Source organism: Ornithodoros turicata, chromosome 9 (genome assembly GCF_037126465.1).
Source record: "Ornithodoros turicata isolate Travis chromosome 9, ASM3712646v1, whole genome shotgun sequence".
NCBI lineage: Eukaryota > Metazoa > Arthropoda > Arachnida > Ixodida > Argasidae > Ornithodoros > Ornithodoros turicata.
Window position 1 is genome coordinate 20,431,016 of NC_088209.1, and position 26,711 is coordinate 20,457,726.

A 26,711-nucleotide genomic window follows, 5' to 3' on the forward strand; every position below is an offset into this window, starting at 1 on the left:
GGGACTTCCTTCGCTGAGGGGCCACTGTGGTTAAAGGGGAAGACAGAAATATATCTAATTTTTAGCACCGTCTTGTAGTAGCGTTGATGATCTAGCAGCGAAGCGAAGAAACAAATAAGCGTGTGTGCGGATGGTGAACAGAGGCTTGCTGCTTGAAAGTGGCTGGTTTACATTTTGTGCTATTTTTTTTTGTCACCTTTTTCATGATGGCATTCTGCGGCGAGACTGGGAGGTGATATGGGTTCGAATCCGGGCGCCGGATGCTCTGTTTAGGTTTTTTTCCCTGAGTTTTCTTCAGGCGCTTTGAGACAAATGTCGGCACAGCTCAATGTGAAGTCGGCCCCGGACGCACGAACCCCCGTGCGATAGTCGTGGCGTTGCCGGCTCGAGCGCGCCCGACTACGGCCATTTACACCACCATCACCTTTTCCAACGTTTTGTACGACATCCGCTCGTGCGGTACGTATATTGATAATCACATACTCAAGTATATAGCTCACAAACAGAGAAACATTCATATGTTTTGATGAAAGTGCCCTTATTTTTTATCAAAATGCATCACACTCCTCAATGACAGTCCTTCCACCGGAAATGCCTCTACGCTTTTGTTTGTGAGCACTCCCCACGCAACACGTACAGTTTCAGTCAGACTTAACCGTAACGCGCGAGTACGTGGTCTGCGTAGACTCCAGAGCCACAAAGCGCGGGCCTCGTCTGGGTTGGAGACTGCGTCCAAGACATGGGTCCGAGACCGGAGTGACACGTACACCGCGTCAGGACAACGGCCGGTCATGTTCAGTTGTGCACTTATCGCACCTATAGCGTACCTAGATAGTAGCTCCCACTGTGTAGGTGAAGGCAACCACGTCGTCTGCTACGAGGGTGGTGGGTAATACGGTGATGGTTCTGCGCAATGCGCAAAGCTCTGTTTGTGCTTTGCGCGTGCGCAGAGCCACATCGCGGGGCATCGCATCGATCCCAGTACCTCCACCAAGATGTCGGGGGTTCGAAGACACACGCTTTATTGTAATGACGATGGGGATGACGACGATGATGATGAAATCTCTCTCACAGTTTTTCTACCATTCCGGGCCAGCCACTCCACGCGCGCCTTCTCCTCTGCAGGTAGAAGCGGCGGCGGCCCTTTCCCTTGCTCCTCTCTCTCACGTTTGCTCGAAGAAAAAAGGGTAGAATTTCCTACCCAAGCTGGTAGAACGTCAGCTCTTTAGTTTCTTTCTCCTCTGCTGTAATACCCCAAAAGGTAAAATCGGTTTCAGTAGAAATGGGGTTGCAATACAGCTCTACCGAGATGGGTATAGAAAATTCACCTTTTTTTCTTAGAGTGAACTTTAGAGATTTGATCATAAGTGGGCGATATCACGTCAGAGCGTTATTTCGCATAACGAATGTTCTCCGATCCATGTGCAGGCCGTTGACCCCGTGTCTCAAGCTTACGATATTCTAGCGCGAAGTGCTACCAATTATCTTCGTTTTTTTTTAATGTGTTCGGCCATCTGAAGCGTGTAATACGCTTAGCCAGGCCGACATCTTATGCATATGAGGCAAAATCTGATTACGCGTTCCGGTCACAATACTCTGCGACGCGGAATTGCTGAGCGTGCAACGGCTCTTCAAAGAGGGTTGGATTCATCTAATTGTTGTTCGATCTGCGTAACGTACTAATGACGTTTATAATGGTTTCCAGTGCTCACTGCAGTTTTGCCGTCACTGCTGGGGCAACGTACGTTACCCTTGAACATACCCAACACGGAATCGACAAGCAGGCCTTCTGACGTCGGGAAAGTGTTGGGAAACTGACCTGCCGTTCATCGACGTACTCCGATGGATTACGGCATTTTTGTTTTAATTTGTTTGTTTCTTTTAGGGGAGGGTGATGTCGTTTAACAAGAAGTGCCGCCTATTCTATCGTTCTGCTTAATACCGTCGCAATGTGCACCGTTCACGTACAAGAAACATTTTAACTTTAGTACGTTAAAATGGCGGAGTACAGGCCCTCTCGCTCACTTCAATCAAATTTTCATGCTTTTAATGACAGAGCGGGTAAAGGGAGGGATATGTTTAATGATGATAAAAAGAAGACGAGAAAGGTTAGCCATCATGGAGGCTTGCTATTCCCAAAAGCAAAGAGAAACAAACAAGAAGAAAGAAGACGGAGGAACAGAGACACAGAAAGTTCTTATGGCGGGGGAGGGGGGGGGATCTATTTATTTTCACAGGAGAGGTCAGCCAGAATAGACGGCTTGCTATTCCTTAGTAAATGATTCGTTAGTGCGTAGTCCTGCGGTACTCAAAAGTAAGGCAATGGGGGGTCAGAGGTCTTCCGTCGTCCCACACACGATGTCACAGGCTGCTGAGCAGGTAGGGGAGGTCGCGGTTACGCCACTGCTCCGTGTGTCAAGTAGTGTTGCGAGAGAGACGGAGTACCCGAGGCTGGTCAGGCGGGACTTGAGGTTGTCGCGGAAGGACAGTAGGCAGTCGGAGCAGAAAGTGTCGAGTGTCTGTCTCAACGTTGCAGGTAGAACATAAGGGTGTGGCTGCTGGTCCATTTTGAACAGCAGTGACGGAGTGCGGGCGACGTTGAGGCGGAGCCGATGAATGACAGCTTCTTCCCTCCTTGAGACACGACCACAGATAGCGTAGTCCATCATTGGGTCAATGGACCTCAAGAATGGGTTGGTCCCGGCAGCGTCCTTGGCAAACAACTTGGTATTGACAGTAAGGAAGCGGCGTCGCTGCAGTTGGCAGGCGGATGTCGAGATGTGTGTTCCACCTACCAACTCTAACGCATGGGCACGTTTCGCCGCGGCGAGTATTGCCGGGGGTGCCGACATGACTCGGAACCCATTGAAACCACACAGTGAGGCCCGAGGACAGGAGCTCATTATAGATTACGAGGATCAGGGTATGCACGTCGCAGACTATCTTAACAGAGAATTATACCAGGGTAGCTAGGACCGGTTTGCTGTCAGTCAATACCGTCCACGCACTAGGCGGAGGAGCAGACATATGCTTCAAGGCGGCAACAGTAGCATACAGCTCAGCTTCTACAGATGACGTTTCGTAGGGAAGCAGACACGCATGCTCGGAGTCGTCGCTAGGGACACAGTACGCTGCCGTCAACGAATCTTGCCGCACTGGCCCGTCGCTACTCCTTATTATGGTGGGCTATCTTCTATTCTAGGGCAATATTCTAGGTTATCATAAAGTTATGGAGGAATCAGCTCCTTCACTAGTCGCTGCGCAGGCAGTCATGTAGGAGGTATCAGAGAGTGCCCAAGAGTTTTGCTTCCCGAGGGAATCATAATCGTATCGGGTCAAGGAATCTCGCTGGTACTAGCCAACGTCATGTTGAAGACTAGGAAGTGGTGGGTTCAAATGCTGTCACCTGGTCGTGCTGTCTGAGCTTCTTCCTGGGCTTTTCGGCAGACTTTCCAGGGGAATGTCGGCACAGTTCCTCTTGAAGTCGGCCCAGGACGCGTGTTAACCCCCCCTGTCTCACACTCCTTCCTGCTGTCCTCTCTCCATCAGTCCACGTCAGAACGTCGATGGAAAGTGAGGTAGCTGAGTGAGCTCGCAATGACTTCAACCTCTGTCACGGAAAAGCGGATATCGACAGAACTTTGGCGGACGAATTTTATCGACTGCAAAAGCACCACGTACGCACCATCACTACCCAGTGCGTGGAACAACTTGACAAGCCCCCACTCGTTGACACTCGCGGCCCTAAATGTACGCTACGTACAGCTCCACGCCGAAGACGGTGCACACGACTATGTCCTCCGTAAGACATCACTTCTGTACCCTTCCGAGAGTGTGGATGGAGACGGAGAGACCGATACAAGTCGGCGGCTTCAAGTGTTCTCTCCGTGTGCATCACTCTTGTGTGGCACTCTTCAAGTGTTCTCACCCGTTCTCTCCGCCTGTCAGCGTCTCTATGCCGCTCATATCCACTTAATTTATTCGCGGCGCTCGCACGGAATCAAAAATGGTAATTTCGACGGGATCACTACCTTATGATTAATGGAGCAGTTTTGGTTCACTTACGAATAAACGGTTATATATTATTTCACCATTTTCTCATAGCGCCTCATGAGTACGTCATTAGCCGGTTTCAGTGGCACACAAGGGCTAAATTCCTCGTGGCTCGCACGATTAGAAATGGAGAAAACTGTGCGGGGAACGATACAAAGGCAGCGTGGGAGTACCTCGTCAAGGAAGTTAGCTAAATACGGCCATCGTGCCACAGCCACACTCTAAGAAAAAAAAAGGAGTACTTTTACTCCTTTTGGGGAGTAATTGCATTGCCACGAAAAATAGTCCCTTTCGGGAGTAAATGCACGGGAGTAAATGAATGTCACAGAGTGAAGACCGCATTTCACGCGCTGTTGTAAGAGTCCCAGGTACATAATTGGTGCGCATGCATGAAAATACTTTGAAGCAAACCGTCAGCGGTGATATATCGAGTGATATAAAATCTTGCGCCATACTAGGGCACAATTTGCGAAGTAAGATGCGCTAACTGTTTCTTACTCTGTGTGGCTGGAAAATTGCTACGTTGTCTGAGTTATACAGCCTTATGTCGTTCAAATTGACCAAGGGCACATATTTACGTAGACTGTTGCATTCAGGAGACCATTCGCGAAGTTTAGTGACAATTTGCAGTCCTGGGGAGTAAATGTCGGGACTAAATGTTGGGTTAGGGGACTAAAATGGGGAGTAATTGCAGACTAGGGGAGTAGAAGCTGCAATTACTCCCCGTGTTTTTTTCTTAGAGTGCAGAGGAAAAAAGAAGAGGGGTAGGACTCCATCGTTAAAGCTAGAGTCACTAAATAAGCTAAATAGTCACTAAATAGAGTCACTAAATAGCTTATTCAGTGACTCTAGTTAAAGCCGCCAAAGCGGTATGCTAGCTGCAGAAAAAGAGATGCGCCCACATGCGAAGTGAACCAGCGTCACGCAGGAGGCTATCCTGCTCACCGTATAGTGCGCACCGTCGAGGGCCGGAATGTGAACAATGTTCACATTGAGAGGACAGCGAGCTCAGAGACGTCTTCCGGCTCACACGCAGCTCGGACCCTTTCGCATGGAATCCAGATTAGGTCTCCTATGTGGATATAATTCTGGAATTGACGTACTGCAAGCGACGCGGTTGTCTGAAATCGCCTGTCAGTAGTTCTGCAGGCCATATTTCCTTGATTGCCTCCGAAAATGTAGTTCCAGTATTGTATTTAAAGATGGACCATATGCTGCACGTGTTTCAGGACGCCACTTTATTCAGGAAGCACCATCTGCACATACGGTGACATACACCATAAATAAAACCTAGGGTTTGAAGAGAGAGTGAGAGAAACAAAGCTTCAGTGGCACCAGGCTAAGTATGGAACTTTCCTTCCTATGGACCACATTGGGAGTTGACAATCTACCAAGCGCACACACAGCCACTGTCACTCAAGCCGAGACAAGCTAATAGCGGCATATCAGATGCAGCTTCGCCCACGCCCGGCAGTTAAGGTATACAGTATCATATTTTACTATATTTGAAAGTTCGTTGCAGGAAATGAGGTTCGCGAATGATATCACATCCCCCCCCCAACATTCTAAAAGAGAGAGAAAGAAAGGAAGAAAGGTGGGATAATTAATTTATTTACTTATGGATATACCTTCAAGGCCCTTCGCGAGAGGCCTTACATCAGGTGGAGGTGGATCAGGTTACATCAGGTGGGAGGGGGAGGGGTCACCAACAAATAGATCTATCAGTACACAGAAAAACATGACTATGCAGACATCGCAATGGATCACTGTACTGTATAAAGAATGTCATTTGAACATAGAAGATCAACCTTCACAAGAAACGTATACCAAGTTTCATAATAAAAAATGGATAATAAATTAGTAGATAAAAATCAAGTTAGGCCAAGCAATCCAACGAGTTCCCTGTTTGAAGATGGTGTGGTCAGTAAGCGTGACCAGCGACTGTGGAAGCCTGTTCCATTCCCGAATGGCTAATGAAAAAAAAAAAAAAAGACTCGGAATGCTGAGCAGTTCTGCAAATAAGTGGTTGCACTTTGAAACGGTGGTCTAGGTGAGGTGAAACGTAAAGACCGGTATACGAGAAAGTTAGTTCTTAAGAGCTGATTATGCAAAACTTAATGAAAGAGACATAAAAGAGAAGAACTTTCTATGGAGTTGGGACAGTTTGATATACTTTTTATGTCGTTTTAAGTTCTATGTTGTGTCATCTATATCAGAAACAGGGTACCCCGATGCCGGGGATATGTTTGTTCAAAAAAAAAAAGAAAGGGAAGGTTAATCAGGCACAGGGAACCTTCGAACTTTTAACCTTATATCATATGATTAGAGGTCATCCTAAGGTCATCCTAAAAGTTATCCTAACCACTAAGCCTGAAAGCGCTAAGGCTGAAAAAGCGATTTGCTATATAGCGCTAGAAAATAGCGCTATATTTTCCTCCTCGCATTACTACAAGCCGCTAAAAATTAGCGCTTGCCGGAGTTGACCTTAAGCGTATAGTTCGTTGAGATGAAGCGAGCGGTACGATTTTGACAATAATCTAATAGATTAGTTAGGTAAGAGTGATGAGGGGGATATATTTATTAGACGAAAAGGAAAGAAAAAAAAGGGAGGAAAGAGGGAGGAAGGGACTGATGGAGTGATGAGGATCACATATGCTGCACCCATATCCTAGTTTAGGTCGAGTCAGTGCGGAGTAGGCTAGACGTTTAACGGATGGTGGGGCGCACTTAAGGTTACGGCGAATGAATCCAAGATGCCGGTTAGCATTATGAACAACATAGATGATGCGGTTAGACCAACAACAACAACTTTATTTTCGACCTTGGAGAGTGGGGAGTTTCATCGCCGTAGGCGATACTCTACCCCATTGCTGGGTGGGATGGGGGGAATAAAATAACGAGCCCCTTCACAATAGCGATCGAAGTCCAACAACCAGTCTAACAGCCAGTTAGACCAAGAAAGAGCCTGTACAAAGCTTAGGCCAATATATTTGTATGAGTTTGACGTGGAAACGGAAATGTTTTCTGATCAAGAGCACTGAGCGTATCTGTTTGAAACGTAGGAACATTTTATTTTATTTTTTCTTAAAATCAAATCAAATCAAATCAGTCACGTTGTTGGGGTGAGAGGTGGTCTGAAGTATAGAGGCAACCGAGCGGTAAACAACACAGTCATCGGCGAAGAGGCGAATGGAAGAAGAGACAGAATGGGGCGGGTCATTAATAAAGATTAGAAACAAAAGAGGTCTCAGGAACCGGGCCCTGGGGTACACGGGAGAGTACTGGCAGATAAAAACGAAAGGTAGTCGTCGTATGCTTAGGTTGTTTACATACGCTTATTACAAAAAGAAAAAAAGGGAATAAACAACTAAAGAAATGATAGTGAAGGCTGTTTATGAAGGCAGGAGGGCACAAGACCCCGCTGTACTCCAAATAATTCTAGTTTTCGAGAGTGATATGATATTAGGGCGAGGATAGTAGCTATACCCCATGTCACCAAGTGGGGTACTACTTTGCCCCTATCAAAAGTTGGTTCGGTTTCATATCGGATCAGGAAATCGTGCCTCCGCGTGACAGGCTACGTAACGTAGACTTGTACAAAATACTGCGCGAAAGTATTTAAAATAAGATACTAAATACTCCACGTCAAAAGTATTTAAAATATAGTACAAAATACTCAAAACTGAAAGTAATCTGAGTAGAGTACTGAATACTCTAAGAAGTATTTAAGATACTCTTTAAAGTACTTTAGTATTAGCAGTAAGTGAAACGCGTATTCTGAACGTGGCCGTACAAATGAAAGGAATAAACATCCTTAATATTTTTCAGGCACTGTTGAGTCGTCTCACCACTCTCCTTCATACAGTGTTAAAACATCAAATGAAAGCTGGTCTTATCTTTCCTTCTTAGTCCTCTCTCTTCACTAATTTAGCACTGTATAGGCTTTCTTCCTCATAGTTTCAGTGGTTCCTTGCATGTAATGTAATGTAGTGTAATGTATATAATGTATGTAATGTAATGTTCTTCACTGGTTCATTGTATGCACTGTTCTTCGCTGTCTCTTTTTATCTACCACTGTTTATTCGTTGTATGTTATTAACTGGTTACTCTGTATATACTGCTGTTATTCATTCTATGTTATCAACTGGTTTCTCTGTATATACCACTGTCATTCGTTGTATGTTATTAACCGGCGTCACTGTATATACCACTGTTATTTACTGCTTGCACCGTACATATCAGGTTAATGTAATAAATTTTCTTTATATATAAGCATCATCTGCCATGCCTAAGCATATCTTTCATAGGATAGCATATTAAGGATAGAAGGATAGCATTCTCAAGCATATCTAGGAGGATAAATGACAGATTCCCGAATTCCCGAAAAAAAAAAAAAGGGTTAAGTTCCAGTGAGCTGAAAAGCTGGACACAGCGGGAAGTGTGCTTGACGAGAAAGGAAAGTATTTTGAGTACTAAGTAGCAAGTACTGAAAAAAGTATTTTAAATACGTTAAAAATACATGTCGCAAAAAGTAGAGTACCGAAATACCGGAAAAAGCATTTAAAATACTGTATATTTAGTACGTATTCAAGATACGCACAAGTCTGCGTAACGTCATTGACGTTGCTCTGATTGGCTGTGTCGAGACGCTGTTGTCTGCCTGCTGATTGACTGCTATTGTACTATGAGCCGAGAGAAGAACTTTCCAAAGGCAAAGAGAGCCCAAAATTCCGGACATGTGTAAGGGTAAAGACGTGCTTTCTATGTTCTTTTTGATAAGCTCATGCGACTCTCGTATTGCAGTACACGATATTGTCGTAGCTCCAGTCCAAATTGGCTGCATTCTTCCACCGGCTGTGCCATCTCAGGTTTTCCCTGGGTTTTTGCGGCAAACTTTCCAGACAAATGTCGGCACAGTTCCCCCTGAAGTCGGCCCAGGACGCATACTAACCCTCTGAACCCCACTCCTTCATGCTGTCTTCTCTCCGTCTGCCTACATTTGTACGCAACGCTTGGCCATGGGGGGGGGGGGGATATGTTTATTAAGAAAAAAGAAAGGAAAAGTCAGCCAGATGGAGGTCGGCTTGCTATTCTAAAAAAGGGGGAAAGAAAAGGAAAAGAAAAGTGGTTTCTTCACGGCGCTAACACGAAATGAAAAAAAAAAAAAAAAACTGGCTGGATAATCGTTGGGCATTTTGCCAAAATCGTTTAAATACACTACGTTCATAGGTCCATCAGTAGCGATATAAGTTTTGGTGAAACACTTTTTGAAAGGCTATCCAGTCTTTACTGAAAGCCTTTTGAAGTTTTGTCAAATCGTTTGATCTTGTTCTCACCCTGAAGTTTACTCACTAGCACTGGAAATACGTTGCTAGAACTTCATATAAACGTGTATTTAGTCTGTTTCGAGCAGTAGTCCCCACTGCACTAGACAACCGTGACAATGCACCTAGTTCACGAAAGGACTAAAATTCCATATTTTCCATCTTTCTCTATCCGCCCACGACTAAAATTAACCCTTAGAGTTTTTTTTAATGCTCTATATAGAGCCCACGCGACAGATACGCGAGCCTGCGTCAGATGGTAAAATAAATTGCTCCGCATCAACATGTCAAAATCGAGCGACATCGACCGACCCAGCGCGCACGAAAAAGAGATAAAACGTGTGAGAACGTAGGTGTATCACCGGGGTAGGGCGCACGCTGATGTTGACGCGGGCTGTAGGAACACCGGGAGACGGAGACACAAATGAAAATAAAACGAACATGAAGTTATACCCGCTTTTTCGGCTAAGCAACAACAACAATATTTGCTGCAATCTCGTCAGTGTCTTGTCTTCTCATCTTACTTCCATGCGAATTCAAAACGCTGGCGTCTTTTCCCGCGTGACCTTCTCCGCTGTCAGACATTCCTGACTGTCTTGTCAATTTAAAATTCAGGTCTGTAGAGCGCAGGGTACATAAAAAAAGAAAAAGCAAAGAAAGAAAGAATAAACGAAAGAAGGAAAAGCGTAATTTCAAACTTCCTTTCGAATAAAACGTAACTCAATAGTGATGCACTTTGTTTCTTTGCTTTGCTCGACTACTTCAAAGTCTTTTCTTTCATTTTTTTTTTATAAGGGAGTATACGTATTTCGTCTAAGGTATAGCTCTGATGTGTGTTTGTTATGAACTTTCTTTCCTGTGTGTCCTTTAAATGAAGGCGGGGTCCCTAAATAGCGCTATGCGTTTTAGAAATGTATTATCCCGCAGGTAGAAATGGAAAACGCAGAAAAACGGGAAAAGCTGCTTCGAACAGAGGTAAAGAAGAAGGGACGCAATCAAATGAAGCGGGAAAGAGAACAGCTATCAGAAAGCTTTAAAAGAGTGCGTTTTAATAGATCGCGGTTCCTGCTTAAGAGGACATATCACATACGTCTCAACTCAAAAATGAACTTTTTTCTGCGATAGATGGCGCCACAAGTCGGAGGAGTGAGGAGGGCCCTCACTCCTCCGACTTTGTAAGAAGTCCATCGCGTCTCTGATTGGAGGACACGACAAGCCCACGTGACAGGCGGAGACCTATGAGCTGGGTTGTGTTTCCTTTATTTTTAGATTTTCTCCTTTCCCCGATTTGCTTTTGCGCGGTGGATTTCGTTGTCTCGCGTTTGCTGTTTACGTTTTACTGGCATTTCTCGAACATGCCGTGTGACTGTCGCGTACCGCCGTTACCACCTCGCTTTCTCGTGGATGAAGATTGCTCTGATCGGTAGCAGCGGGCTAAAGCTTTTCACCCGATACGCAGAGACTGTCCGTGGAGGTGTCTATTCGTGATATAGTAATCGTAGTTTTCAGTTTTCGTGGTGTCACAGGATCACGTGTCCCTGAGAGTATCGGGGGACTCCAGTTGAGCTGAATAGCGATTTTTGTCAGAGGCAGCAGTATCCAGAAAGGACGCGGGGTTGTCGACGGTCATATGACACTGCAACATCCCGTTGCAAAACATCCCTGCTTTTCTTGCCAGTGACACTTACGCTGTTGAACCATGACGTTCGTTGCTGTCGATTGGTGTCGTGAAAGCGCTCCCATTATTTCATAGTAGAACTCAAGGCCGGTGCGCTCGCACAGGACTGCTAGCAAATTTCGATAGGGTTTCGCACTCCCCTTTAGAGCATTGCGCGGGCCTTGTCGGGCCGGGCTTTACGTTTTTCGCACGTGCCCGTGCCAGGTTCGGATTCGACAACACATGGTGCGGCATGTACGTCAACAGACTTCATGAGACTCGACAGCTGAATGTTTGTGTCGGGTCTCGGTTCTTCTTCTACATAGGGGTTAGGAGATGTCAGCCAGATGGCTACGGCTTGCTACTCAAAATTCCACACACATGCACTCACACACGTTGGGGCCCACAGGCGTGGTGGGCGCGTTTGAACAGCAGAAGGAGCGTCCTTCAACAAAGCCAGAGAGGAGCAACCGCGTACACACGACACCGCTCTCTCCGTGAAGCAGAGTGAGACGCTGATCAAGAGGAAAGCCGAAGTGCGGAGTTTTCAGGCGTAGTGCAGGCAGGGTTCTGCACGACACGCTCTATCCTGCGGTGCGGATCCCGGTTTGGAGTTTCCCGCGGGTAGCGGGTCGGTTGCGGGTGATATTATTGACACCCGCGCGGGTAGCGAGACTGTTGCGGGCAGCGTTTTTGGCACAAGCACTGCTGGCGGGTCGGCCACGAACAAGCAACGGCTACAGCAACAACAACGAAGAGAAAAGATCATACCAAATAATAAGTAAACAAAGGCGCCGCAGCCCCTGCTGGTCGGGTCCGGTTGGGTGTGGATTTCATTTTCTGGTAGAGCGCGGGTGGCGGGTCTTGTCAGAGGATTTAGGGGTCGGGTATGGATTTCACCCTCAAATAATGGGTTGCACGTCATACGGTCCAAGTGCCCATTTCGTCGAACTACCAAGTGTCCGTCTGGCTTACGCGAACATTTGGGAAAACAAAATGCGTGATAGCGCTTTTCTATAGAAACGGCTGTCTTGTCCCCCGTCCCGAGTTTCTTCAGCTATCAAACAAACCAAACAGTGCACGTATGCACAGGTCATGCGCATTTTGGCACTGTAGTTGCCTCTTGAGAAGGGGTAGAGCACTGCATGGGCCGGATTTTTAGGCCCGTGCCCTGCCCATACACCAATATTTCTATACTGAGGCCCTATCCAAACCCACCTCTGCTCTAAGTGTTCCCCAGGCTCGCAGCGGGCCCGATGGCCAGTCCCATTTGTCCATTCCAATTTTCTTTCTGTGTTCTCGGGAAGGATAGCTCCATAACATACCCGAAAATCGTGCCAAAATTTTGGCGGCGATTTTGAGTAAGTGGCCGCCGGATTTGGCCAATTTCGTGATACAGTGTGCGTGCAGACGGCAGGTATCGATTTGTTACTTCCTTCACTGTATTGTTGTTACTTTTTTATGGGGTTTAATGCTAGCCGGGCCTTCCTCAACCACGATAAAAATTTCATAATTCCAAGATAAAGCAACCTGTCTTCCAGTCTGTTCAGGCTGACGTGTTGAATTGTTTGTCTGAATATTCGATATTTCGGACGCGACTGTTTATCATAGTGTAGTTTGCATCAATTGCGGACTATCCGATTCAAAAATAAAAGAAAGTGTTTATTTCCGCGGCAATCGAACTATGATTTCATTTTCACCGTCAGAGATCGCAGGCGAATTTCCATCCTTTCCGCGGTGCATATACAGTTCATAAAAGGAAGCTTTTGACCGCTCGATAAATAATTTGTTGTTTTTAGTGTTTAAACATATGATCGTCCCACTACAGCGAAGGATTCTTAGGAATACATGCAGAATGCTCATGACAAATAAATCCGGGTTTGGGTAGCGTGCCGCGAAATCTTGTGGCAAACGTCCCCACCCTCACGGTCATCCCACTATATTTGGTTTTGCTGGTCCATAAGGCCCTAAACCAATGTGCAAAACACCACAAACGCATTTGATTTTATTTATATTTTTGCATGCGATGGGTTTGTTGTGTGGGCCCCGTCACATAACATCCGCGTCTGCACGAGCGGGCTGCCAAAGGCTTGGTGGTCGCGTCGACCTCAGCGAGCAGACGACCAGACAGCTGTGGAGAGGAGGACTACGCAACGGCGCCAACTGCGTCTCGCGCACGCCACAGACGCACGCATGGTTCTCCCTTGCAGCTTCTTCGGAGATCAACTGACTTTGCAGTTCGCCGCACAACGCATTGTGATCCCAGAGAAACGTAAACGATGAAAGGCGCGTTGGTTGGCAGTAGCCAGCTGAAGTTTATGACGCGCGACAGGCTGTTCGTAGGCTCTGACGTGGAAATCGTCACTTTTAGCTATCCCGGAGCTACAGCGTCCCGTCTGAGAGAAAAAATCCATCGACTGCACCTAGCAGTAGACTGGATCGTCATGTATATCGGTGGCAACGATATCCAGGATGGGAAGAGTGCCGCAGCTGTTTTGCGGGAAGTCTCAGTAAGTACAGATTGCAACGATTTCAATCACTGTGCTGCTAAAACCCATTTCCTCTGACACGCCAGGGAAGATTCATTTCCATGAATGGTCTTCTTTCACAGGATACCGTTGAGGTGGCGAAAGGCTACGCGGAGCATATATTCCTGTATAAGCTGATGCCACAGACAAGGCGGCCTGAACTTTCTGGCACAATTCAGGGATATAACGCGATGCTGCGCACGATTCCAGCTGTCCGTGCCGGTGACGCTACGGTGTTGAGCATTGACGTGAGTAGTCGCTTCTCGAACGCTAACTCTGGAACTTCCTGGTGGTCATGGCAGGTATTTTATAATGCTCGTTAATTTTGGAAAAACAGTGCGACAAAAAGTAACTGGGGCTACCTTTGTGGTGCTTGAATTACAAACAGTTGATGGTCTTGATGCGGTACCTGTTTGTAATTCAAGTATCACAAAGCTAGTTTCCAGTTGCTTTTTATCGCGCAATTTTTCCGAAAATAAAATGCGTACGAAGTACTGGCACATGCCTACCAGGAATTCCGGTTTATTTGTATTGCTGTCTTTGTGAAGTGCTGTTTGCAAAAACATTCCGTATATATGTTCAAATATCTTTTCCAGCACAAGGTCTTTACCAGGAACAAGGAGGTGAAAGAGGGGATGCTTTCACGGGATGGCTATCACATTTCGACGGGACGGGGGTTATCGTGCCTAGCAGGCATCCTCCGCACAGCCCTCGTGAAACGCTACGGACCATGGCTGAAAGCACCGGGTCCGCGTCGTGGCATCGTACTCAAGCCAATGGAGTCGTGTGAAGAGTGTCGTGCTAAGGGACACCCCACGAGTGCATGCAGGCCTGTGCGCTCACCGTGGTGAACGCTCACCATTTTAGCCGCCATGTCATGACGACACAGAACGATGTTACCACTGTTACCTGCTGTATTATAACAACCACGTCATCTGATCCCCAATCCTATGCTCACTTCTGTCAGCAGCAGCAACGTAGTCAAAGCTTTTTCTAACCTGTTCCTCCTGCCATCGCATACTTTGTCCCATGATTAGTGTACAAATGGCCCACATCATACACAAGACCTGCCCGATAAAATTTTGTAAACAACTATCATCATTCCGATGGAAATTTTGTAATGGCTTCATGCCGTCTGCCAGCTTCCGGCTGGGCTGTCTGCTCGTTACCCTAGGCACCCTGAGACCAGTAGTTTCCTTAGAAGTTGGTCCAGGGCACATATGCCCCCCTCCCCGTGATATTTCCTGGAGCAGAAACTCTAAACACAGCGAGGTGGTGCATGATAATGCGTGTGAAATTTGAAATTGAAAGACTACTGCATTGCTTGCCACTATGAGTGCGAGTCACTGATGCCCACTGTAGCCTGAATGAGATGGCTGGGTATTTTCCTACGGGTGCAACTCGTGCAATATATTTTGGTTAATAAAATATATTATGCTTCATAGCAAGCTTTTCAAGAGAAAAAATGTATTTCTCCTCAAATTCGTATTGTGGTCCGTACAGATGTGTTTGCAGTGTTCCCCCGGTCTCAAGTTTTTCTTCAGATGAAATCTGGTCAAGGTGACCAATAGCCATTGTTAGTAACCACTGGTTCACAGATTACTGCAAGCAGAAAATCCTAGACAGCCAGCACCCGAAAGATTAAAAAGAAATCAGTAGCACGTGTTCACTATTGGTAGATTGGAGATATTTTATTGAAGAACGCAGCATGTATACATCATCACGTTTTCTGCATTACTTATGCGTATCAGCTCATGCTTGTAGCCTCAGAATGTTCATTCGTGGATACAGTATCCAACAGCACATTTCATCATTGGCGATGTGGCATACACACATAATGAAGTACCATACAGTCCGCTGCATGTAGGCGCACTTTGACATGAAGGTCTCGCACATACGGCATCAACATATAGCATCCTGGTGGACAGAGCCAGGTTCATAATATGGGAATAGTAAAAACTTGGAACGTGTTACTCAGCAACGAGTTTCCTTTTTGAGCAATGAAGTAGCAACTGATAGTTGCTTTTGCCATGCTTGTCAGTTGGCAGCTAAAGCCTCAGAGTGTGTGTTTATGGAAAAAAAATGTCCAACAGGGCACCATTCATCATTGGCCACATAATGCTGAACCAGGTACAACACTGGCAAGGGCAGGTGCTTCATAATCAGGGAGAGAGTAGGAAATTTTCAAATGACAGGTAAAGACAGTAACACTTAGGAAGTTTGACCTTTGGGCGTCTGGCCATCATATTTGCAGTAGTACTGGATACCTGAATCTGAAAATACAATTTTCATATGTTGAAATGACACCCAAGTAAAGGCAAGATGGCAAGAGGACGTAACGCAGAGCGACATGTTGGGATGTTGCTCGTGCTCAACAATGCGGGGAACTGGCGACAGTTGGGAGACAGCTCTGCACAATGATACTTACCGACCTTGTCAAAATATCAAAATGGATTCATACTCAGGATGTCGACATCTGAACAGGCTGGTGGAGCTTCAAAAGTGCTAGGAATACCATTCATGTTTCTTTCCACAATTTTCATACACTCAAGCAAAGGTAGAATACCGTGATGGCCTCACACATATAGCATCAACGTGTGGACGTGTTTCAACCATGCCTGGGAAGAACGACGGTTTGGGGACAGCTTTGCTATATCTTCATAAACTCAAGCCAAGGCAGAATACCATGATGGCCTCACACATGTAGCATCAACGTGTGGACGTGTTTCAACCATGCCTGGGAAGAACGACGGTTTGGGGACAGCTTTGCTATATCTTCATACACTCAAGCCAAGGCAGAATACCATGATGGCCTCACACATGTAGCATCAACGTGTGGACGTGTTTCAACAATGCCGGGGAAGACGGTTCTACGGTTGGGAGATTGTGCACCATTCTCATACTTAGATCCTCACGTGCTGATGGCTGGATTCAGATTTCACACTCTTACGCCATGTTTAAAATATGACAAGCATCGCACGACTAGTCTGTGGATTTATACATAGAAATATATTAATATAAATATTTAGGAAAATTGAAAAATATGCACAGATATGCACAGTAAAAATGGAAAAAGGTAACTTAAATATGAAACACAAACGTGAAGATATGCAGCCTGAGCCAAAGTCGAAGACATGTATATGGAAAAACATTCAGTAAATTATGAAGCAAAATGGATGAATATGCATTAAAACACTTGGCAAAGGTGGAGCCGCACAAACTAAATGACACGTAAATCCACAGTCTAGCCATAATTACAGAACAGCGGCAGGTGAGTTATCTTTACCAGTCTTCCGTCTCTTTCTGGATGAATCGCCCTGATTGGAAGTTGTTTTGGCGGCATCACAGAGCGAGGCAACCTGATGGTCACTCTTCTTGTTATCTCTGAGCTGCAGCCCACGGGACTGACGAGGGTCAACCAACTCCGGTAGAAGGCTATGCGAGTAGAACAGTTGAAGGTGGCCAATCATTTTGCTCCAGAAGCCATCATTTCTCTCGATCTTCTGGACAAAAATTTCCTCGCCAGAATATACCACAAAAAGACAAAACTGACGTCGAGTGATGTGGAGCTGTCCCTGCACCTGATAGTGGTAGTCATGGTTTTCCTTCAACGAAATATTACCAGAGTTATCAATAGTGCAAAAGGTGATTTTTTTTGCCCGCACTCCCTCCACAGGGGTAAGGGGCCGAGCCGAATAAGGGCACTTCACTTCCACGACAGTTTCATCACCGACAAGCCCATCAGGTGTTGCAGCAAGGTATGCAAACTCCTGATCAACAACAAGGCCGCATGGTGAAACAGTCACCCCTAACTCATCCTGCAGCTTAGCAATTGCAATGGGCTCAGTGTCGCGACCATATCGGAGAGCCTCAGTGTCAAAATGACCATAGAGCAAGGAACGAACAGTACTTGCACTGCTCGTTGCATCTCGCATCTTGCATACCTTGCCAAAATTAGAAGCGGTGAGTCGCTTTCGCCTCTCCTGCATCCACAAAGTTCTCCCTTCTTGACCTCGAGTATCAGCCTCGAGCTGCTCTGCATCTGGTTGGGAGAGCACAAGGGAATCCTTGTACGCCGCAGCAGCTTCAACATAGTCATCGTGGTTCATGTCTGGAGCATCCACTATGGAACCATAGTGGTTGTCGCTGGAAGCACGCTTGCAAGGCGCACCTTCAAGTGAACGCTTACAGCGAGCAGCCCCAGAACTCCGATGCCTTATGCAAGCAGCACGAACAGCTGCTTTACGCTTCAGCATAATTTTTGCATACTTCCCAGGGCTGGTGTTGTACACTGCCTTATGTAGAGCACGATGGTACTGCTTAGAGTTGAAAGACACGACAGCTCCTGAAGCCCGCATTCCGAATGATCCCCTCTGGGAAAAGTTTATTCTTTTACCGCCAGAAAACTTTGCAACGAGAGAATTGAAATGTTCTGCAGCATTATTGTTAACGTCAAGGATCAAGCTGCTACCATTGTTTGCCAAACGACTCATCGCTACAAGGATTTCATTGAAAAGTCCGCATTTCCTGAGCTCTGGGACGTGATTGACTTCCCCTTCTTTTGGACCACTGCAAAAGTAACCCGCACATTTTGCGTGGTCGCCGAACACATGGAGTGGCCCATTACGGATATCAGCCACCAGGTTCCGAATCTGATCTTGTTTGCTGAACTCGGCCTGCTCTTTGCGATAGTGAATAGCCCTAGCAACTCCAACTCTTAGTCGAACAGCATTATCCAGAAGTAGCTTCTTCAACGATGGGGGAATGGGGGTTGTTCTCTTTGCCAAAGCAACATCTCGAAGACGACTTACATAGTTTCGAAGAAGGTGGTTGCGACATTCTACCTTCTGAACTACCTGATGCTGGTACGGTGCAGCTTCAAGAATTGACTTGTATGTGCTCGAATCACCGTCAGCGATCAACTGCAAGTACTTTACCCCGTGCAACTCAATGCTGCGCCTGAAGCCTTCAACGACGATATCCTTCTCCATACTGGTAGAGCTGCTGTCCCAGTTCTTGAAGCACAGATGCTTTTTTGGGCTCGACCCTGCCTTGGAACTTGCGCACAGTGTACAAAATTTGTTCCGGACGCCTAGGAACAGTACTTTCTTTGTGCGGTACCCAACAATTACAGCCTGCAAAAACGAAAAAATGTCAGGATTGTATTCCACAAAACTCTACCCCCAATGACAATGTTTCGAGGAATTATGCATTTGTACGCGTATCATACGAATTAATGCCACAGGATGTATACCACTCTAGAAAGTGTGTTTACCAAAAGACAGCAGTGCCACTAATAGCACCAGAGGGGTCAACTTTTTCCTCCAAATAAATGCTCATAGTGTTCTTTCCACAAATGGTGGGCACAGACTTCCTGTATATCCCGTCTGCCAAGCGGTGTGCAAGATAAATCCTCCTTTTTCGGGCACCTTTATTAAGTGTAGATAAAAATTTTTACTTACCAAGCCAGAAAGAGCGTCGTACTTGTTCTTGTATGAACGTTTGCACCAAGCACCATCGGCAACGACCGTAATTATAGGAAAACCGTCAGCATCGACGTCCCCAGCCTCCCTAGCTAACCGAGCTTCCTCAATGCCTGCTTTTCTTATTTCTTCCCAAGCTGTTTCGTCGATTCCTTTAGCAACAATATCCTGATACTTACTGTACGTGCTACCAGCCATGCCGGGTATGTCCAGAGCACCTAGGAGCTCGCGAAGGCCTGAGAAATCAGAACCTATAGACACGATACCGTTCACTGCTGAGGAATTGACGTCCATGCGTTGTTGAACAAGTTGATCAACTGGTGCCTCTGTTGTGACTACATCTTTCCTCAGACACATCCTGCACTTCAAACTGAAAGAGCTACACAGACCTCGCCGATGTTCTGATACAATTTCCATGTCAGCCAGGCCGCAACCAAACGGACTATGTACCGACAAACTTTGCAAAGACGAGAAGAAGTGATCAATCTCCACTATACGCCGACCATTCACACTGCTTGTGCGCTGACTCTGTGTCTGGTGAACATTGCCAGTATCGAAAGATGAAGATCGACTGGGTGTAACAGCGGCAGTGATTGGAACGGGACTTGCTCTGGAACCGGCAAGCTCGTCACAACCTGAACTGCAGGGGACTACATTATCTACCTCAGCTGAATCAGCAAATGACGAATTTGAAGGACGAATTTCGCTTGTGCTCGAAGCGAAACAAGCATTCCGACCGGCATCAGTTACAGTTTGAGGAACAACACTACCACCAAAGGTTGAGCCTACAAGGGTATCTGCGCGATGTGGAGTCGTCGAAGTGCAACGATCACTGGGAACAGCACGGCTGGAGCATCCTGCATTACCAAAATCTCTCAAATCCGCAGGCTCCGTCACATGCCTGCCTCTACCACGTAAATTCGCAAAGTCCTTCTTCTTACGTTTCCGTTGTCCGTAGACGTGACTTCGAGCCATAATGGGTAAATACTATGAACACGCAGAAAACACACAAGGACAGAGAGCAAATGAACAGGACAAGAAAGTGAAAAAAACGCGTAACTTAGCCACGAATTGGTCACTTCAGGACGAACCGCCGAAACCACGGACGCCGATCAGCTGCTGCGCAATACGCGGATGGTTACGAGCGGACTACGTTCGGGCGCTGCGAGCGGACGGCGCCACCTTCCGGAATCAGTGGTAAACGCCTTGGATGCATGCCTGTACTCACTTTTAATTCTTTTTCGGAAAAACAGAATGCTAAAAACACACAAAAAACGCGTCATTTGAATCCTGAAACATGTCCCCGGTTAACCTCAGAAGCGGATTGTTTTTATTTGCTTTCATTTATTTATTTGGATTTTTTGAAGCTGTAGCGACAAAATTCATTTCTTTTTCTTTTTTTAAAAAAAATTACAACGCTAGAGCGATATTTCAGTTCCCAGAGTTAAGATGTCTTGACGTCACCTTTCCGATGAAAGTTTCCGCATTCCGATCTGTCTCGTAGTTCAGCCACAAAACCTATGCAAAGTTCACATAGAAAACAGAGGGGTTCCCACCTTCAGGGGTCCGTAAAAAAAAATTACAACGCTAGAGCGATATTTCAGTTCCCAGAGTTAAGAGATCTTGACGTCACCTTTCCAATGAAGGTTTCCGCAATACGATCTGTCTCGTAGTTCAGCCACAAAACCTATGCAAAGTTCACATAGAAAACAGGGGGTGGTATGTCCTCTTAAGGAAAAGAGAAACAAGTGTTGAAAAGCCTTTTTGCCGTTTACAAGGGTGGCTAAATGTTCTTCTGCGAAGCGCGTATGTGACGTCATTATGAGAGAGAACACGCGTAGCGCGTAAAACAAAGAGAGAGAGAGAGAGAGAGAAAAAGAGAAAAACACAATGTAAAAGTATACGTACGTTCCAGTGTTGCACATGTTACAGAAATATGCCATCGCGCTACCGATTCTTGTTACTGAAGTAAAAAGTAGCGAAATGCCGATATCGATGCTTCCTCTTCAAGGTAACGGAGTACCGCTACAGTTACTAAACAAAGTAACGCGATACTTTACCGGATACTTGTGCTGAAAATACGAAGAATTTGAATGAAACCTGCGACATCGAAATCTCGCTTACATGAACATCCCATTTGCACATGTATAGGAGCGAACTGGGAGAAATCAGTTTTGAAAAAAAAAAAAAAAAAAAACAACAGAAAAGCACAGAATATGTACTGTACAGCTTAACAACATCTAAGCTCAAAGTTTTCGTCTGTCATTCCAGTACGCTTTCTTGTAAGCGTAAACTTGTCCGCGCCAGCTGCCCAGTGACGATGAGTAAAAGTAAGAATTATTGCCGGCGAAGAAAGACAGGAGGCATTATAAAAGTACCGGTATCGGTAACGATACGGGGGTCGCGTTGTCACAAATTTTAAACGGAAGTACTTTTCAGGTACGAATATAAAAAGGTATCGCCATCCGCAATTTCTTACCGAAAAAGTATCGACGGTAACGGTGTTACGTATATTCTCGCACGTTTTGATCATGTTTATAACGACAATCGTTTCCATTCCACTTTTACATCATGCAAGCTTTGTACTATACATACCGGAGAACGGAAGAAAAAAAGGATTATGTTTCTAGGCGTCGTACTTGGTGAGATACAAACCGCATCAAGGCTCTCACGTCAGAGAAACGACAGTTATTGACGCTGCCATTGGTATAGTAGTGAGCAGCGGTAGGGAGTAACGCATTACAAAGTAGTGCGTTACTGGTAACGCGTTACATTTGAGGGGGGGTCCATTTATTTTGGCAGGAAAAGTCAGCCAGAAAGGACGGCTTGCTATTCCTTGTTAAATAATTCCTTAGAGCGTATTACTGGGGTAGTTAAGAGAAAGGCGATGTGGGGTCAGAGGCATTCCGCCGTCCCACAAACGATGTCAGAGGCTGCTGAGGATGCCGGTATCACGCAGGTAGTGGAGAAGCGCCGCGGTTACACCAATGGCTCCGTGTGCCAAGTGGTCATTACTCATTAGTAGAGAGATGGAGTATTTGAGGCTTGTGAGGCGAGACTTGAGCTTGTCGCGGAAGGACTTGGAACGGCGGCAGTCGAGAAGACGGTGTCGAGTGTCTGTCTCAACGTTGCAGGTAGAACATAAGGGTGTGGCTGCTGGTCGACGTTGAACAGCAGTGACGGAGTGCGGGCGACGTTGAGGCGGAGCCGATGTATGACAGATTCTTCTCTCCATAAACGTAAACAAAAAAAGAAACAAAAAAAAAAGAACAGAAAAGCACAGAATATATACAGCGTGGCCTGAGGCCAGGAGCTTATTGTAGATTACGAGGATTAGGGAATCCACGTCGAAGACTATCTTGACAGAGTAAGATACCACGGAGCTTAATCACTTCCATCGTTTGCGAGCCAACGAGGGGCGGAGCTCTCGTTAACACGAACACGTGACACGTTTCACGTGACGCGCTTTTTTCGTTAACGGGACAAAGGCGTAATCTCTTGCTCGCGTAACGACCGACGGTGTTGTCTGCCTAACGAATTCAACGGCTTCATCGCCTACATGCCTCATGACCTAATGAGGCGCGAGGCACTAGGGAGCTCGAGCACGTGGTGCGTGACGTGCTCTTTTCGTTAAAGTGACAGGGGCGTAATCTCTCGGTCCAGTTACGATCAAATTAGATCGTTTGCCTAACGAGTTTGTCTACCCACTCGTTAGAAGGTGAAAAATCTTCATTTGGAGATTTGCAGAAACAGAATTTCTGCAGAGACGAACATGTGTTGCTCCACTACTGTATACAAAATGACATGCTCCCCCTTTCCTCCTTAACCCTATCGACGTGGTAACTTCCTTATATTCCTATTCAACGCAAATTTGTTCAACGACGAAAAATGCCTTAATTAGTTTTACTACGGCTACCGGAGCGTGGGAACGAACAGTCCTCTAAATTCTGTAATGCACTTTTTCACAGAACGTACAGAACGAACATTCCACGAACACAGATAGAGAGCGCAGAGCTTGCAGATACTCTGTTTTTCACGTTTCGCTGCGCTGCTTGAAAATTCTTCTTTCGCTGGTCTCAGATACATTGCGTTTCTGGCCCTCGCGCGGCGGTTCGCTATCAACGTTTAACGTTTGGTTTTCTTCTTTACTGTATTTTACCTTCGCGCGGAGAGCAACGATGCTGGAAATGTCACGCGATGCCTGGGGTCGAAGAAGGAACGGAGTGAGAGATTGAAAAAAAAAAAAAAAAGACGAATTTTTGAGGTACCAACTCGTGGTGTCTATTTTATCTCGGCGAAGAATGTACGGGGGACTATTGATTAAAGTAGGGTTTCCCGATGCCGCATATAAAAGACACACGCTGAAACGTGTGCTACGGACAAACGTGCGTTCCTCACATTCCGCTAAAAGGATGCTTATCTGTTTTCTTTTACTGTTATTTGTAGTAGCAGTATTGGAATGCGTTCATTGTGTGAAACCGCTACACAAATTTTTGGCAAAGCCTTCGGTGTGTGCCCTTATCAACCAGACACATAGAAAAAAAAGAGAGAGAAAAGATGATCTTCCGGGTAATTGTCTCCAATCTTTCCGATGCCGAGACATTTATAGGAAATGGAGAAGGAACAGACGACTGTGGGAGAACGTGGTGCCGTTGATGCTATGTTCTCACCGGACTTCATTTCCTCTTTACAGGCACCAGGAATTCCTAAGAGACTGTCCCAGTGGATTTATGACAAAAGAGGTGAGCGATATTAGTTAAGAAATTGCGCGATGTAGGCGTACTGAGAAAAATAGTATAGAAAATACAGTGTCGCCATCTCGTTGACTCCTGCGACAAACGAGTTGTTGTTTTTTAATCACATCTCTTGTTTGTTTGTTTGGAAGAAAAAAAAACATGCTACACATTAAAACTAGACTGCAAATACGGCAGCTACAGATATATGGTAAAATCAAATACGGGCTCATCATCGGCAATACTGGCACAATATGGGGGAAATGGGCTTGCCCATATGGGCTGCCCATATGGGCTGCCCATATTGGTCCAACATGGAGCCTGGCTGCATCTGCCATGGGGAACATATTGGCAGCCCATATTGGACCAATATTGGCAATCCTGGTAGCCCATATGGGTCCAATATGGGACCAATATTGGCATGCTGCTTGGGTCATGTCTTTCGTTTATATGACTCGGTTTCCGCCTCTTGCTCTGTACCTATACATGCATGCGCACATGTATGTTCTATAAATGTGTACCTGTCGAAGGCGTCCTGATGACAGGAGGCGGACTTAATGTATTCGATTAGCCCCATTGTTGCAAGAGAAACTCTGGTAAGAACATGGCTATGGTATGAAAGGTAGTTTTGACCTATTGACTTTCGTGGCGGATCTAAATTATCCGCAGTCCTACCCTGAGGCACATGCAACATGTCGCCGCACAAATAGGCTGACTAACCTTGCGTGCAAATTTACTCCAATTACATTACAATCTACCGAGATAAATATCTACCCTCGTAAAGCAGCATGATCTGCCTCTCTTAGTTCCGGAGCAAGTATGCGCCGAAAACAGAAAATAACAATTGAACAGAGCCCCATTATTTTATCATGGGTTCTGCACTGTTACGCTGACGTAAGCATTCCTTGAAAGAATGCAATAGATGCCACCACGACCCGCAAGAGATTGACATAAGGATGCCAGCTGTATCAGCAACGATACGGAACGTAATCTCCAAGAAAGGAAGGGCTAAACCCAGACGAACGTGCTTTCGTAGCAGATTGCCAAGCAACATTGGAACAAATGAGATACTCCAATGATGGCGCGTGCAACTTTCTTTCCTAAAGACCGGTATTGGTGGCTCCCTTCTCGTCAGTTCTGTTAATTAAGAACATCGAAGGTTAATTAGTGCAGTGGTGAGCGAGCAATTACGAACAGTCCTTTCGTTTTGTAGACAGCCGGAATGCAGAATGCGCAATTAAGGAGCAACTTCTCTCGTGTAGTCTTTAACTAAGCGCGTATTATATATACCGCGACAACGTTTACGAGCTACAGTCAGAGGCATTTGTGTTTTCCTAAGTGATCTGGAGTAGCCGGCTCTCTTAATGAGCGCCTATTTCTCCATTTTTTTTTCTTTTCTTGTCAACTCAACTCAACTCAGGAAGTCCGCCAGTGAAGAACACAAGAGCGGGTTGGTTAATGATGAAAGGTGGAAGTCACTGAAAAGGTTAGCCAGCTATAGTACTCGAACCCACATCTTCCGGATTACCGGCCGAGGGCTCTACCAATTGAGCTAAGCTAACACACCTCCCCAGCGACTTCCAAGGGCGCGTCATCTGAAAGGACAAACCAACCACTTTCTCACTCATCCCTCTTTCACTCTTACATGTTTTCTCACTCATACACAAATTCATACGGCGGGATCGTTGGTTGGTTGGTTGGTCGGTCGGTCGGCGTCGCGTTATTGCCGTTGAGTGAGAGTGGGGCGCGCACTAGAGAAGGTGGTGGTGGTGGTGGTGATGGTGGCGAGAGGGCTTGCCGTTGTCAGCCTCACAGAAGTGGGCAACCTCACGACTGACGCCCTGGGGAATGTGCGTCCTGGGCCGACTTCTAGGGGAACTGTGCCGACATACGTCTGAAAGTGTCTGAGGAGAACCCAGGAAAAAAAACCCAAGACAGCACAGCCGGCACGGGGATTCGAACCCTGAAAGCGACTTCCATCGGGTAGCGCAGAAGATACGCCAGAGTCTCACTGGCTTCTTCGCTAAGGACGTAACACCGCCTGAAGCACCCTTGTGTCTGCCGGTGCCACCAAACCTTCTGGAGCGAAGAGATCAGGTTCCCCCTCAAATACTTCGAGTCCATTTTTATGCTGTGGTAGACGAGAAGTTTTCTACGTCTCCAGCACCATACACCGATGGCGCATCCAGAAATGTCAGGTCCGCCTCGGCATTCGTCATATACCATCCGAAGGCGTAGTGCAAGGACGACGCCTTTCGTATCAAACCTCATCAACAGCTGCGGAATTCTATGCCATCGTTTTCTTTCTGCAGCACATCTTTGATTTTACCCCGCGGGAATGGGCAGTGTTCACTGACTCAAAATATGCACTGCAAGCTATTGAAAATTCTGGCATACGAGGCTCATCCGCACCCCTAGTGACGGATGTGTTAATGGCCTACCATCTTGTCTACGAAGCAGGCCACAGGCTGGTTCTCCAGTGGGTCCCAGTTCATTGTGGTGTCGTGGGGAATGAACAGGCCGACAGCGCCGCAGAAGCAGCTCTCTCGTCTCGGAGATGGACGAGTATTGCGCTGCTGAGAGGAGACCGTCGTACCATTCTGCGGCGCCTCGTGACACCGCTGGCTTCCCACCAATGCGAACATCATTCTCCCCCCATCTATGCTGAGAAGAGTTGATGAAACGCTCGCCTTCCCCATGCCACGAAACACCTCTCGTCACGATGCTACATTAATTCATCGAATGCGACTCGATGTGTGGTTTTTACATCTCAGTGGCGTTACCGCTTGAGACAAGGTGACTCTCCCCAATGCTGTCACTGCGGTGCTCTCGAAAATCTGAAGCACAATCTCCTTCATTGCTCACACTACCAATCTTTGCGAACCGCACTCTCCGGGTCTCTTCATCACCTGGACTCTCGCCCCCCCCCCCCT

At 46.3% G+C, this 26,711-nt stretch overlaps 1 protein-coding gene across 3 annotated transcripts in view; it reads left to right on the plus strand.

Annotated features, from left to right (window-relative positions):
* LOC135368310 (frequenin-1-like) overlaps positions 1 to 26,711 on the plus strand; it is a 209,234-nt gene that overhangs the window by 147,150 nt on the left and 35,373 nt on the right. For all 3 annotated transcript variants that reach the window (XM_064601499.1, XM_064601500.1, XM_064601501.1), the window contains exon 4: positions 23,739 to 23,787. In XM_064601499.1, coding sequence (XP_064457569.1) covers positions 23,739 to 23,787 — 49 coding nt within the window. The remainder of the gene's footprint in view (positions 1 to 23,738; positions 23,788 to 26,711) is intronic.